General features: G+C 36.7%; 2 protein-coding genes across 2 annotated transcripts; both read right to left on the minus strand.

Annotated features, from left to right (window-relative positions):
- Positions 1-886: 886 nt before the first annotated feature.
- Positions 887-1,785, minus strand: LOC113429371 (vomeronasal type-2 receptor 26-like). The gene has a single exon (XM_026691887.2). It carries the CDS (start codon positions 1,781-1,783, stop codon positions 887-889), a length of 897 nt encoding a protein of 298 aa, XP_026547672.1. The 5' UTR covers positions 1,784-1,785.
- A 9,623-nt stretch (positions 1,786-11,408) lies between these two features.
- Positions 11,409-14,316, minus strand: LOC148129165 (vomeronasal type-2 receptor 26-like). The gene is made up of 3 exons (XM_087948299.1): positions 14,033-14,316; positions 12,945-13,796; positions 11,409-11,495 (listed from the first exon to the last, which is right to left on the minus strand). Exons 1-3 carry the CDS (start codon positions 14,192-14,194, stop codon positions 11,493-11,495), a joined length of 1,017 nt encoding a protein of 338 aa, XP_087804425.1. The 5' UTR covers positions 14,195-14,316; the 3' UTR covers positions 11,409-11,492.
- Between the last annotated feature and the right edge of the window lie 1,127 nt (positions 14,317-15,443).

Genomic DNA, 15,443 nt, shown 5'->3' on the forward strand with positions numbered 1-15,443 from the left:
TGGCAACTTGAAAACAGGGATAGGAATATTTTACGAGTTCACATTTTCTAACTATTATACTGTATTCTTGCTTATCATTTTAATATGTTTTGTGGGTCTGTGATCTGTAAAATCATTTGTTCACTCTTCCAATTAGTCATGTATGTTTGTATTGGGTACCAGATTGGGGATGTTTGCTTCTTCCTATAATGGATTTAACTGATTTTTCTGGACAGTGATTATAGTAAAATTTTAATCTGAGTTTATTTGTATGAGTTGACTTGCAGGATATTGAATACAGATGAATATATTTGCTATCATTCCCTCTGCTTAATGACTTCTGCAGAAATACATGGCTGTGTCAATTTGCAGATTGTTCATCTGCAGGCATAGCATTCTTGTTATGCTATCTCTGGAGTTAATAAAGCTCCCTATTCATGTTTTGCTTTAGCTCTTGTGGTCTTGGTTATCAGATACTAATTCACATAATTAGGGTATTTAAAACATGAGTGGATAAGTAATACATGAGGGAATTACTAACAGTTTGGTATATATGTAAATATTAAATCAGAAATATTTTTAATAAATAATTGTTTGGAAATACTTGCCTCCTCTTTTTAAATATATATTTTGATATGGTCAAAAGTTGATCAAAGAACCCATTATTTCAAACAGTTTGGGTTATCCTGTAAAGCTGATGTATTTATTTATTTCTTTGGAAAATGGTTATAAATGCAACAGCAGGAGCACTCCTTTTGGAATGGCCAAACATAATAAATCTTAATTGCAATAATAACCCTCCATAAATCTTCCTTTGACAGAAATTAAAATTATACGTTTGCAGGAGATAGCAGACAGTCTTTCTATTGTCAGCAATTTTTCATAGTGAGGAAAATCACATGCTGTACTAAATCCTCTTGATTAGTTGCTCTCTCTGATTTAGCTCAGGCCGGAAAACAATGATATAGCACTTTGGCAAGAATATGCAACCCAGTAATGCAGTGCTGGAAGACAAGATGGAAAAGATATCCACAGCTACCATGGCTTTTCCTTTAGTGCTCAGATAGGCTGGAAAGAAGGAGATCCAAACACTACAAAAAGCCAACATGCTGAAGGTGATGAATTTGGCTTCGTTAAAGCTGTCAGGTAATTTACGGGCAAGGAAAGCCACAATAAAGCTGGCAATTGCCAAGATACCCATGTAGCCCAAGACACAGTAGAAGAAGAATTCTGATCCTTCATTGCATTGTAAAATCATTTCTTGGAGCTCTGAGTGCATGTCCAACTCAGGGAATGGGGGAGATGTTGACAACCAAATTATACAAATACATACTTGGATGATGGAGCAGAAAAGGACAACTGAAAAAGCTAATCTTTTCCCCACCCATTTCCTTATCTGAGATCCCGGTTTTGTAGCCATGAAAGCCACAACCACAGTGATGGTTTTGGCCAGTACACTAGAAATGGCCACTGAGAAGGTGATGCCAAAAGTTGATTGCTGGAAAAGGCAGATCACTTTGCCAGGTTGGCTGAGGAACAACAAAGAAGAAAGAAAACAGAGCAGAAGGGAGACAAGAAGGGTGTAGGTGAGGGACCGATTGTTGGCTTTGACAATGGGAGTATCCCTGTGCTTAATAAAAATTCCAAGGACCCAAGATGTCAAGAAGAAGAAATAAAGAGCAGCTGAGGCTAAACCAGTTCCTAAGGGTTCTTCAAATGATAGAAAGACCACTGGTTTCAGGATACATCCTTTCTTTGCTTTATTTGGATAGCGATCTTCTGAGCATTCAAAACAGTCATCCATATCTGGAAGAAAAGTCAAGGCATCTGTCATTATATTTTCAAAAATTATTTTCCTAGTGGATACTCACTGCTATTCCTTATGAGTTATTTCCACCAGTTATTAGTCTGGACATGATTTTGTGAAAATGCAGATTTTCCTCTATTTAGGGTTCCCATATAACAAAGTACATGTCAAGGAAGGGCAATTATTCTTTGAAATCAATATTGAAAAAATATGTTGGATCCAACAAGTGAAAAAAAAAAACTTCTATGCTTGCTTTCAAGATAATAAAGGTATATTAATCCTGTCCTTTGTTGTGCTCTGTTTAGAAAATTAGTTGGTTCACAAATCTTTATCTGCTGTATCTTAATTGCTTTCCCTTTCTTTCCAATTCTATGGAGAAGAAGAGCTGGAAAATGGCAGATCATGTGGAAAAATTGTCTCTGTTCATTTATAGACAAACTGACCTTAGCCTTGAGCTTTACACTATCATTTTTAAAAACTCATGGTTTATTTAAACTTTAATAGTATAAATTTAACTTGACTCTCATTATTACTACTCCTTCTTTAAAAGAAGAGATTAGTGGCCTCCAAATTATACTTTAATGTAGGCTAAAAAGAAAAAAGATTAACAAATGAGTTAAATCATTGCTAATTGACTCAAATGATATATTTATTTAGGGTTTTCTATTATGAATAAAGTACTTAGCTTTTCTTTTTCCAGCAGTCTTTTTTTTACTTCCTAAATATTTATTAGGTCAGATATTCCTTCGCTAGACTTACAGTGATTAGATTATTATTACAATTTATAAAGATGACATCATAAGATAGAAGACACCAAGAAGCATTTTTTTAAACAAATAAGCATAATATATCCCAAGTTTATAACATCTATGATGTATTTGTTTACTGAGTGAACAATCTTTCAGAAGGGGTCCTTGATGCTCTCTCAGCTTGTCTGTTTTCTTGCAGATGTTTCTTTACCCAAACTAACATCATCAAAGCTAGTCCTAAAGATGTTACCTAGTTGGGCAATGAAAGATCTGAGCTACAAATATTCTTCTTTATTAATTTTACAGGAAACAAAATAAATCCTCAATAGGCAAATAAAGTTGAAAATAAGAAAAATAAATAAATAGATGATGTGATCATAGAAGATATGTGTCGCGTTGAGCGACCGGTCTGTTGTTTCGATCTTCTGGTTGATTGCTGAATTCCTCTCAGAACGGGACCCTCGCAAGAGTGAGATACAGAGAAGCCCTCGCAAGGGCGAAGTTTGGCAAAAGCAGGACCCTATCCAGGGTGAGTTTAAAAGTGATTGCAAAAGCGAAAAGAAAAAAGAACACAAGACGAAGATATCTTTAGGTGAGGCAGCGCATTGCCTGGGGCAGTTGGAATTGTCCCAGTTGAGCCTGAGACAGATGGATTGTTCAGGCTGCCAGCTTGCTCTACGCTGTCCTCTTTTATTGTGCTGAATCAAAGAAGGGGGGTGAGGGATTACAGAAAGACAAAGAAGTTACAAACTTTATCTTTGAGTCCAGGCTACGTGATACAAGTAACGAACTTTCTGACTGATAAACATGTTTTTCTTTTATCTGACACAGACCTCTGTGTTAATCTTATCAACTTCAGCTTCTTCCTGTCAGTTCTTTTCCTGTCAGCTTGGTGAACTTTGCTCTGAGAGGTATACGTGCTGAGCAGGATTTGTCTTATGGAAAAATACTGAGACAGAATAGCCACAATTCCTCCTTTTCTTTATTTTTTGTGCTCATGATTCTAGGTAGAGTCCTTTCTCCTCCCGAGTAGTCCCATAAGGTGGCAACAAACCCTTCGGGTTTGTTGATGCCTTCTGCAGAACCAACTCATACGAGGAAAAGTCCTCATCCCCCAAATCATGGCTTGGCATAGTTAACAAAACTTCTTTGGGAGAAAAGGAGTTATTAGTGTCTATTTCTTCCTCTGACTCTTGGTCAGAGCACCATTAAAGCAAAGGTCTTCTGACAAGGTCTTTTGACTCAATGATAGATGTGAGAAAGCTAACTGTTTTTTGAGTATTGTTAACTTCATTGTCAAGTGTATTCAAACTATCAGTTTTAGATGAATCATTAAGTGTAGTTGCTAACAATGTGTAAGAAGAATTGACCTGAATATTGGGTTTTTGTAGAAAGGTTGATTTCAAATTAGGATTGGGACCAACATCATAATTAGACATAGATATAGAAAGACGAATTGTAAAAATATTCCCTTCATCTCCTTGACCATCCCACTGACGTCCTCCCCAAGTAAACCCAACCATCCATTGTTTTCTTGCAAGTGTCTTTCCTTGTGCAGTAAAGGTGATTCTGAGTGGATTTATTCTCTGTCCACAACAAGGCCATTGAGAGCAGGGAAGATGTGCTTGAGCACGGGTAATATGAATATAGTCATTTTTGGTAGGTGCTTCCCACCAGATATGACCTGTGGATACACAACTCCATTTTTTACAATATCTGTCAACTACCCCAAGGCAGGCAGAACGAGAAGTACCAGTACTATGAGCAGGACAAAAATATAGTCTAAAGTTGTCAGCAGGTGCTGGAGAACAGGAGCCTTGCTTGTCCCATGTATCAGCTTGTAGTTTTTTGTCTGCAAATTTTTCTACTCCTGTCCCCATTTCAGCAAAATCCATGAAAAGCTGAGGAAACCATGGCCATCGAGTATAATTAGTGGTGGTGTTTAAAATTTTTCCTTGAAAATCAAGGATAGTCCAGGTGTAAGTTTGAGGTTGATGTTCATTTGTAGAAGATGATTGTATACTTCGAGGAGTGCGATGATAGCCAAATCTTGGAACAGCATGAGATGCAGACTGCTTAGAGATGGAGTTGTCAGCGATGAAGGCAGGATACCCAAGATGGCGAGCTCGAATGAGAGCTGTAGTCTTGCGATGAGTGTCATCATGGATGAGGTGACGTCTTCGCACGACAGGTGGTTTGTAGCGATCAGGAACCCAGGAAGATGAATGATGCAATATGCAGTTGGTGACATCACAGGGTGGAAAGCAGCAACGAAGATGCCAGCGTAGTTTATCTCCAGGAAAAGTTGTCTCAGAATTAGCTTGAGATGGCAACGTAAGTAAAACAGAGGATAGTGGAGTAGATGCCACTGAAGAAGTGGAAAGCAATAGAACAGTGTGATTGAAATAAGTGTGATTGTGAAAAAATCCTAAGCAAGAATAAGAACCTTTAGTAAGTGGAGTAACATGTATAGTTAAAAATATTAAACAAGGAGAATAGTAATAGTAAATAGTTATGTCAGAAGTAGGAGAAAGAAAACTACCGTTGTGTTGGAAAACATAATTACATGCAGAAAGAAGATTATCTTTAAAAATAAAGGTAACAGTGTCAGCAAGGAAAGCAAAAATAGCATCAGGAGATGCCTTAAATTGAGAAAAGACAGGAAGTATTGATATCAGAAGAAAGATTAGGGTTAGAGTCAGGTTTGCCATGGTAAGGTCTGACACAGCGAGCAGGAACCCAAAGCACTCGATCAGGAAGTTGAACAGCAGCGTAACCTTTTCCCCAAGTAATGAGCTGTGCAGGACCTTTCCACGCAGGATCTGGAAGCTGTCTGGAATAAACAAGAGGACGGGAAGAGGGAACTACTGGCTTAGTGAAGTGGCGAGAAGCCGCTGTGGAGGGAGGAGAGCCAGTAAGATTGAGAAAGTTAAGAGTGTACAGACAAACATTTAAGATATTTTGCAACGTTGGGAGGTTCGGGGGGCCTGAGCCTTTTTTCCCCAGATGCCGATCAAGGGCTTGTTTCAAGGTTAAGTGTGTTCTCTCCACAATCGCTTGACCTTGGCTGTTGAAGGGTAAGCCAAACTTATGTGTGATGGCCCACTTATGACAAAACTCAGCAAAGGGAGAACTGACATAAGCAGGACCATTATCTGTTTTGAGAATTTTTGGACATCCCAACGTTACGAATGATCGAATACAGTGATTAATAACATTTTTTGTAGCCTCTCCTCTTTGCAATGTTGCTATAATAAACCCTGAATAAGTATCTACTGATACATGAATGTATTTCCAGGGAGCAAAGGGAGGATAATGAGTGACATCCATTTGCCATGTATCACAGGCTTGAGTACCCCTAGGATTAACGCCTTCAGGGATACCTTTGGCCTGCAGGCTACATGTTGGACATTGTTGAATTATTGCTGTGGCTTCTTGATATGTAATTCCAAATTGTCGTACTAGGGCTTTCCTGTTTTGATGAAAATAATCATGGCTCTCCCCAGGTGAAAGCTGTTGGAGAAGGGGAGAGGAGGCCATAATTTTACAAGCCTCATCTGCCATATGATTGCCTTCTGCTAGGAATCCAGGCAATTGCTGATGACTTCTGATATGGGCTACAAATAAAAGTTTTTCTCGCTTTTTCAGCAGTGTCTGAAGCTGTAAAAAAGTTTCATTAGAGAGGAGGTGTAACAGGAGAAATATATGCATCAAAAATATGAGCAACCATCTGAGTAACATACATACTATCAGATATTACATTTAAAGATTGTTGTGAAAAAAGAGACAACGCCAATAGGAAAGCAGCTAATTCAGCTTGTTGTGCTGATGATTGTGAAGTAGTTAAGCGTTTATGCCATTGAGCATTTTCGTACCATGTACATGCTCCAATATTTTTTGAACCATCAGTAAAGACAGTTAAGCCTTCCTTCAATGGCTGTTGGACAAAAGGTGATTGTAAAACAAAAGGAACTGTTTTCAACACCTGCAATCGTGAATCAGAGGGAAGGTGGCACGACACTTGGCCACACCAATCTTCCAACGCATCCTGCAGTGTTGTGGAAGTCTGAAAAAGAGGTTCCCATTGAGTGATCTTAAAAGGAATATACAATGTAAAAATATCCATTCCCATTAGAGCTTTGGTTCTCTTACGCCCTTTTTCTATAAGAGAAGCCATTTGTGTTGCTCTAGTAAAAATAGATGTTTTTGGAGTGTGTGGTAGATGTAACCATTCAAGATATGAAGATTTTTTGTATTTGATATTTGAACAATTATTGCAGTCAGTAGTTGATGAATGGAAAGGATAGCAAGAGAAGGTGGTTAAAGACAGGAAAGGTCGGGCCCAGTTTATGGTACCCAGATATTGCTGAAGCTGAACCAAGGTGGGTTGAGAAAACAGAGACAGAGAGTTTTACTCAGAAAAGCGATGGGCTGGTATTGCCCCTCCCTTTCTCTGATATTTTGGTGGAATCAATCTATGTTCTCTGAAAAGAGCAGCCCACTAGGGGTCGCCTCTCATTTCTTTTTCTTTGCTACTTTCTTGTTTACTTTCAAACAAACATCCAGAATTCCCTCATTGCATTCACAGACATACACATCCTTCTCAATTTGTCAAAGCCTCTTTCCTTCCTCCAAACAACACATCCACAAACCATCTCTCTCCTTCCTACTTCCATTTCCTTCCTTCATCTTTATCATCAAATCTACGTGCAATAAACAATCTTAGCTTCCCACTCTTGTCTTCTCAAGTACATCAGAAATTGTGGAAAAGCAGAACAATAGAGTAGCAAGACATTATTTACATAGTATTGACACATGGTAGAGTTTTAACAAAAGATTCCATTAATCAATAATGAGTTTTGTGTTAAGTTGAGACATAAGATCACGGCCCCACAGGTTGAACAGACACAACAGAGAAGTTATAAAAGACAGTTAAATGATTTGTTCTAAGATGGAACACACTGAGAATAAGAATGAAAATCTGTGGGGTCCTTGAAGAATTTTGTTAAAAGACAAAGAAGGTTGAGAAGGACCTTTCTCATGATGGGATAACCCCTGCCCCATCTGAATCTCATCCTGTGGAGTACGGGATGGCTCCCTGACAAAGAAGATGGTCCAGGGTAACAGCTTGAGGAAGGCCAGCTGTTGCAACAGATTGAACTGCTAAGCGATAGTCATTGTGCCAAGCAGCAAGTTGAGAAGATGTTAGAGAAAAGAATCCTTTAATCAGTGCCTTCTGAAAGGTATTACGAACAGGCAAGGAGGCAGGAGAATCAGTGGAGTTGATAGGGTTAACATCAGGAATGTGAGGTGGGTTGTAGGGAGGAGGGGAGGAGGGGAAGAAATGTCAGGATAAGGAGGTGGTAAGGAAGAAATTGTAGAAGTTTTTGAATGAGAAGAAGGGGAATCAGAGGAAACAGGAGAAAGAGAATTTTCAGGAAGAGTAGAAGAAGGATAAACAATTGTTATAACAGCCATTATTGCTCTCCAAGAAATAAGTATATCCATGGGAGCTCTGGGAATTTCATGTAAATATTTTCCTAATTTTTCCCATTGAGAATGGCTAAGAGTTCCAGCAGATGGATAGGCTGGACAGTGTGCCTCAATATAAATTATAAATTTATTTAAAGATTTCTTCAAATTGGGTACACAGTTGTACCATTAATTTTCTGAAAGGAATTAGCCTTCTTCACTAGACTATAAAGTTCGCCCCTGTGCCCTGACGAAACTTGAGAAAGTGAGGAGCCCATTACTTACGATTCGTGCGAAACCTATGCCAGGTGCGTAGCAATGGGAGTGAAGGCGATGCACCTCTAGCCAGAAGTCACACCTTGGAACCAGAAAGTTGAAGAGATCCCGTCCGAATCAAGGGATCCCGGACGAGCCCCCAGCTGTCGCGTTGAGCGACCGGTCTGTTGTTTCGATCTTCTGGTTGATTGCTGAATTCCTCTCAGAACGGGACCTCGCAAGAGTGAGATACAGAGAAGCCCTCGCAAGGGCGAAGTTTGGCAAAAGCAGGACCCTATCCAGGGTGAGTTTAAAAGTGATTGCAAAAGCGAAAAGAAAAAGAACACAAGACGAAGATATCTTTAGGTGAGGCAGCGCATTGCCTGGGGCAGTTGGAATTGTCCCAGTTGAGCCTGAGACAGATGGATTGTTCAGGCTGCCAGCTTGCTCTACGCTGTCCTCTTTTATTGTGCTGAATCAAAGAAGGGGGGTGAGGGATTACAGAAAGACAAAGAAGTTACAAACTTTATCTTTGAGTCCAGGCTACGTGATACAAGTAACGAACTTTCTGACTGATAAACATGTTTTTCTTTTATCTGACACAGACCTCTGTGATAATCTTATCAACTTCAGCTTCTTCCTGTCAGTTCTTTTCCTGTCAGCTTGGTGAACTTTGCTCTGAGAGGTATACGTGCTGAGCAGGATTTGTCTTATGGAAAAATACTGAGACAGAATAGCCACAGATATGGATATATATTTTGGGCCCATATTAGGAAACTCTATCTGCCAAAATCTTGCAGAAACTTTGATTTTTGAACAAGAGAGTCTAGTCCACTCTCTTATATAGTATAGAAAGGAACATTCACCCCGAAGAACTCATAAAACTACTACTTATACACATCTTAAAGTGATTAATTACATTTTGCTTAAGTCAATCAAGTGAAAACTTGATGGACTGTCTCACCTATCATTTTGATTTGAAATCTTTCCTTTTGGGCATGAAACACACTCATAGCAACAGAATTGTTCTCCTTCTATCTCTTTCTTCCAGTATCCAGGGGAACAATGGCCATTACAGAGAGAAATTGGAAGTACCTGGTCATAAACATGAAAGGTTTTTCAAAGAAAGTTTTTTTAAAAAAATGGTAAAGGTAAAGGTTCCCCTCACACATATGTGCTAGTCATTTCCAGCTCTAGGGGGCGGTGCTTATCTCCATTACAAAGACGAAGAACCAGCACTGTCTGAAGACGTCTCTGTGGTCATGTGGCCGGCATGACTAAATGTCGAAGGTGCACAGAACACTGTTACCTTCCCACCAAAGTTGTCCCTATTTTTCTACTTGCATTTTTACATTCTTTTGAACTGCTAGATTGGCAGAAGCTGAGACAAGTAACAGGAGCTCACTCCGTTATGCGGTGCTAGGGATTCAAACTGCTGAATTGCCAACCTTTCTGATTGACAAGCTCAGAGTTTTAGCCCCTGAGCCACTATGTCCTCCTTTTTAAAAAAAACAGTGTTTAATTATTCTCTTTAGTGGCAGGAAAGAATTTTCATGGCCTGTTTGAAGAATTGCAGGGATAACAATCTTATGGAAACAACATGACTTCCATGATTTGAAATGGAAATGTAGCTCAAATATGAAAATCTGGCATTTCACATTGTAATGTCATTTTGTCTGGTTAATGCTTGAACATAACCAAGCATTTGTACAGAACATATATGTTTTTTCTTTCAACAAAGAAAAAAGACTAAAAGAAAAGATATATACAGACAAAAACATTTTCATGGTGTCATAATGGATCAAATTATAGTTAATTAATTAAAACAAGATGAATTTTAGAAGAAATTACATAATAAGATAATTGAATTGGAATATGATAACATATGCATTGTTGGAGACTTTAACACTATTGTACATACAGAATTGGACTATAAAACACAGAAATTGAATTTTTTTAAAAAAGAAAAACATTGCTGAAATCTTTCTTTCAGATGGCAGAGATATTGAGCATCAAAGACATATGGAGGCACTGAAGAGAGGATGATTTAAAAAATATATGGTTATTTATTAGGAGTGAAATTAGAAGAGCAAGTTAAAGAAACAATGATTGCATGGGGGGAAATTTTTGGATATGGGATAGATTTGGATAAATGGCAGAACTATGGACTACAAATTATAAACTAACAATGTCAGCAGCCTATAAAGAAAATTTATATAAGATGTTTTAAAGGTGGCATCTACCCCCAGCAAGAATAGCAAAAATGTTTAAAGACAAATCGGCAAAATGTTGGATATGTCATCAGATACCTGGATCATATTACCATATGTGGTGACATGCATAGAAACTAAAAGATACTGGATTAAAATATACATGTAGTTGGAAAAAAATTATAAAACAACATATAGATTTAAAACCAGAGATATTTTTATTGGGGATTTTACTTAAAGATTATAATAAAGAGATTACATATTTGATTATTAATGTATTAACAGCAGCTAGAATTGTATTTGCACAAAATTGGAAAATTGAGAAAATTCCCTCAGAGGAGGAAACAATGAAGAAAATAATGGAATGTGAGGAAATGAATAGACAAACAATGGCAATTAGAGAACAGGAGGAAAAAGAGCATTATAAGATTTGGAAGTTATTTTATGAATGGTTAGATAGAAGAATAAAAAACTGAAATATGTAGTAACAGTAATAATATACTATAATTGATTAAATTTGAATAAGAGAATGAATATAACTTAGCAAGGATGAGATATGTTCTTAAAAGATAACAATTAATATGATAATGATAATATAATAATTGAACAATGATATAAAATATTGATTAGAATGGTTTATAAATATAAGAAATGTACAATAATATTATTATGCATACAAGATATATGAGCCCAACTGACACACTGTAAAATTGAAAGATGGTTTTATTTGTTGTTTTTGTTGAAATTTAAAATAAAATAAAATAAAATATAGTTAATTAAATGACTCCAAACCTGGTCAAAAGCTGGCTGCCAGATAATTGCATCTTCATCAAGGAATAATTCTTTCCCTTTTGGAGCACTGGGATCTAAGTCTCCAACTCTAACTCTCTGAAAAGATCTGTTAGGAAATGTGATCAAGTTGATGATGTCGAATCCCCCAGTTGCTGCTCCTTCTTTATTCAGGAACACTCTCTCCCCAGCTGAATTGTTAAAAGAACTGCCTTGAAGAAATGGATGGAGCTACTTGAAAGTGAATGGAAGAGAAAGGGAATTGAAAGGATAATAATGAAAAACATTGTATTCAATTTTTTTCCAGTGACTCTTCCTATTTTTGTAATAATTCTCAAATAGATACATTGATAAAATTGATAATCTGTATTGTATGGAAATGTTTATTTTTACTCTATTACTAATTTGATCTTATTTTAAAGACTAATAGTAAATAGTGTTAATCAATAAAAGTGAACTAAAAACAGGCTATTTTGTGTATGATTTCTGTTCACTACTTAAAGAATTAGAATAGAATAGAATAGAATAGAATAGAATAGAATAGAATAGAATAGAATAGAATAGAATAGAATAGAATAGAATAGAATAGAAGTAAAATAGAAGAATAGGGATAGGGATAGGGATAGGGATAGGGATAGGGATAGGGATAGGGATAGGGATGGGAATGGGAATGGGGATGGGGATGGGGATAGGGATAGAATAGAACAGAACAGAACAGAACAGAATAGAATAGAATAGAACAGAAAGGAATAGGAATAGAATAGGAACAGGAACAAAGATAGGATAGGATAGAATAGGAATAGGAATAGGAATAGGAATAGGAATAGGAATAGGAATAGGAATAGGAATAGGGATAGGGATGGGGATGGGGATGGGGATGGGGATAGAATAGAATAGAATAGAATAGAATAGAATAGAATAGAATAGAATAGAATAGAATAGAATAGAATAGAATAGAATAGAATAGAATAGAATAGAATAACAGAGTTGGAAGGGACCTTGGAGGTCTTCTAGTCCAACCCTCTAGGAAGGAAACCGTATACCACTTCAGACAAATGGTTATTCAATTTCTTCTTAAAAACTTCCAGTGTTGAAGCTTCTGAGTCAAACCTATGCCACTTAAAATCTTATCTTTTCTTTCTTCATTTCAAGCTATTTGAGAGCCTGGGATCTGACAAATTTCATTAAGCCAGATTTTAGAATTTGAGTTTTAAGGGAGAAGGGAGGGAGAGAGGGAGAGGAGAGAACCAATTATATTTTATCATGTGTGTTTTAATTAAATTGGATATTTTTTATTTATGGAAAGGATAATGAAAAGTAATATTAAATGATTGTATAAAGCACCGCTTCCTTTGTCCATCTCTTGTTATGCAAGCTATGACAATTGTCTACATAAATTGCACTGTTACTTAATATCTGGCAACCTGCAGATGTGGACGGTTAGGGTTTTTTGTTTTTTTACCCATTTGTTATGATACAAAAATTCCATTGACTAGATTAAAATTTGCAAAGACATGGGTTTTTTTTAATTCTATAAATCATAACCAGGTGTTATATTAATAACTTTCTTTCCTCAGTATCTGTATTGACCTGTGGCCATATTAGATTAAAAAAGTCATATTAGATTATGATGAGAAAGGCTATTCACTGAAATAAAAGATAGGTGTGGCAGAGAGACATTACCTGCCAAGGCTGCAGTTTTGAAAATTCAAACATTTTAATGCTTCCGTGTTGGGCTCTTGATCTCACTGCCTCATGTAAAGAATGTGCCACTGCATAAACCGCATTGTAGATGTTGTAGCTTTGGCCAGTCATCTGAAATTCAAACAGAGGTGTAGGTAGATTCTCCAAATTCTCTTCTCCACTACAAGTTTGATTGGACATTGAGGGTAATCCTTCATTTGAAAGTGAACAATCAAACAATTGCTCCCAAACCTCTTGAAGAAATCCATCTTTGTGGGTTGAAGGTGTGATGTCTTGAAGAAATTCTTTGAAGCCTCGAATTTCTCTTGAATGCACTGTAAATGAAAGAGACCCGTGGAACAACTGGACATCCCAAGCCCTGTGAAATCCTGTCAGTATGAAATCAATTGGAAACATCAGTATCCAAACCTTTCTAAATGATGCAATCTCTTTATTTTCATAATCACGTAGAAATACAATACTTCTGAGCCAGAGAACCGTGAATGATTCGCCATAGACAAGAAAAACATTGGCTTTCTGATCTACCATCTTATTAGAAATAATTGAGATTAGATCAAAAAGTTCTGAAAGATCTTCGAATGGAGCTTGTTGTGGAATCTTTTGTGTGAAGGCTAAACAGATCCCATTTTGGGAAAACAAGGGATGCATTTTCTGCAAGAAATGTTCTCCCTTATTCTTATCAAAAGTAAAGACTCCAATCCACATCCATCCAAAATGGAGAAGTAGCTTGATAATTCCAGTGTACTGATTCTCCTCTTTTGGGACCATGCAATAAAGTGAAGATAACTTAGTAGCCTGGAACTCGTCTTGGGCAAAGGAGCCATATGTCAACTGAACAAAAAGAAAGAAAGAAAGAAAGTCATTATTCATTAGAACAAAGGACAAAATATTGAAAGTTAATGAACTCTAATGGCTTCCAACTCCAAGGGTCTACGGTTTGTGCACTGGGTTGACCTAGAAGACATCTATGGTCCCTTCCCACTCTCTTATTCTCTTATTATATTTATTTTATGAATGTTCATTACAAAAGAAGACAAGTTTCTCTCTTATTTCTCTCCCCAAATTACCTGTGGGATCTTGAAGAGATTTATACTTTCTGCCATATAGGAAGAAGTTGAGGCATCTAACCCTCCAATAATGGCCATGAGATTCTTCTGATTATCACATTTGTAGTTTGGAAAGAATCCCTGAGATTTGAAAAGCAGGTCCAGAGTGGTGCGATAAGTCATCCTTGGGTTGTAGTAACTGTCATAGATGTGGAACCCAAGGGTGATGTTAGGTAAGATCTGAGAGTCTTCGTTGATGTCCTTCACAGCAAAAGCCAAGGTGAGGATGTTTTGATAGAATTTGGTTATTATTCTGTCAATAAGTTAAATCCCCCATTGAAGAAGTGATTTCAAAATGCTTATAATGTGCCATCATTTCTAAATATATAACAAAGTTTTCTATCTCTGGTTGCAAGTAGGATGATGTTCAATGTATTAATATACTGTAATAATTTGTAGTGTTTTGATGATTTGAAATAAATATGAATGATAGGGAAAATAATGTTTTCTAAACTACATTTATTTTTCTATCAGTTTATCATGAAACAAAATATAAACAAATTCAGCCATTATGACTCATTTACTGCTTGCAGATGTTTGGGTTTTTTAAAAATAAATTTCAGCTCATTAAATGTTCTTCAAAAAACTTGAATAATTATTTTGGAGATTTAATGTATGAATCAAAAAGACTTTAAGTCTTTAAAGTATTTTCATGAGGAAAACTTTAACTTAAAGAAAATATTTCTTCCCCCACAACCAGATATATTGAAAAGACAAAGAAGGGTTAGAGGACATCTAAAATGTAAATTATGGTTAAACAGCTTTTACTCATATAAGACTTTTTTTAGAGAGCTGGCTAACACACTTGAAGAAAAATATTCTTACAGTGGTAACTGATAAGGTTTTAAAGAAGGATGCTCCTTAAATTCAATTTCAATAAAGTTATAAAAAATTTGAGACACCATCCCACCAATGATGAGATCTCCAGACTGGAACCACTCATGTGGAACAGGAAAAGCATCACTTGCAGGGCAGCACAAACTAACTACTTTGGGTACCAAGAACATCAGAAGAAATAACATTTCTGTTGTTATGTTTCGATCTATCAGTCAATTAGAAGTTCTGCCACATAAAGCAAGAAGAGATTCTGTGGAAGTGAACTTCATGGAGGAAGCTCTTTGTGCCCCTAGGTGACTCTAAAAGTATTTATGCCAATTATTTCTCAATCCCTATTCTCTTCTGTCTGCAAAAAACCTTTGATATTTTGGCCCACATAGATAATAGACTGATTTCAGTTATTTATAAGGATATAATTACCTTTAAAACATTGACAAACTGGCAATTTTCTTTGCATAGCTGAACAACATCTTTCTCTCTTCTGGGTCACTGATGATTAACCTGTTTTGAAAATGCTTGGAGAAATAGAATTGGG

The sequence above is a fragment of the Notechis scutatus genome, chromosome Z (genome assembly GCF_049901735.1).
Source record: "Notechis scutatus isolate UNSWTSFEM ecotype Mainland chromosome Z, rNotScu1.2, whole genome shotgun sequence".
Lineage (NCBI taxonomy): Eukaryota > Metazoa > Chordata > Lepidosauria > Squamata > Elapidae > Notechis > Notechis scutatus.

Coding starts and splice junctions, on each gene's coding strand:
- LOC148129165 (XM_087948299.1), bottom strand. CDS start 14,194: ATGACTTATCGCACCACTCTGGACCTGCTTTTCAAATCTCAGGGATTC. Junction 13,797..14,032: donor ATCTCTTCAAGATCCCACAG/GTAATTTGGGGA, acceptor CTTTTTGTTCAG/TTGACATATGGCTCCTTTGC.
- LOC113429371 (XM_026691887.2), bottom strand. CDS start 1,783: ATGGATGACTGTTTTGAATGCTCAGAAGATCGCTATCCAAATAAAGCA.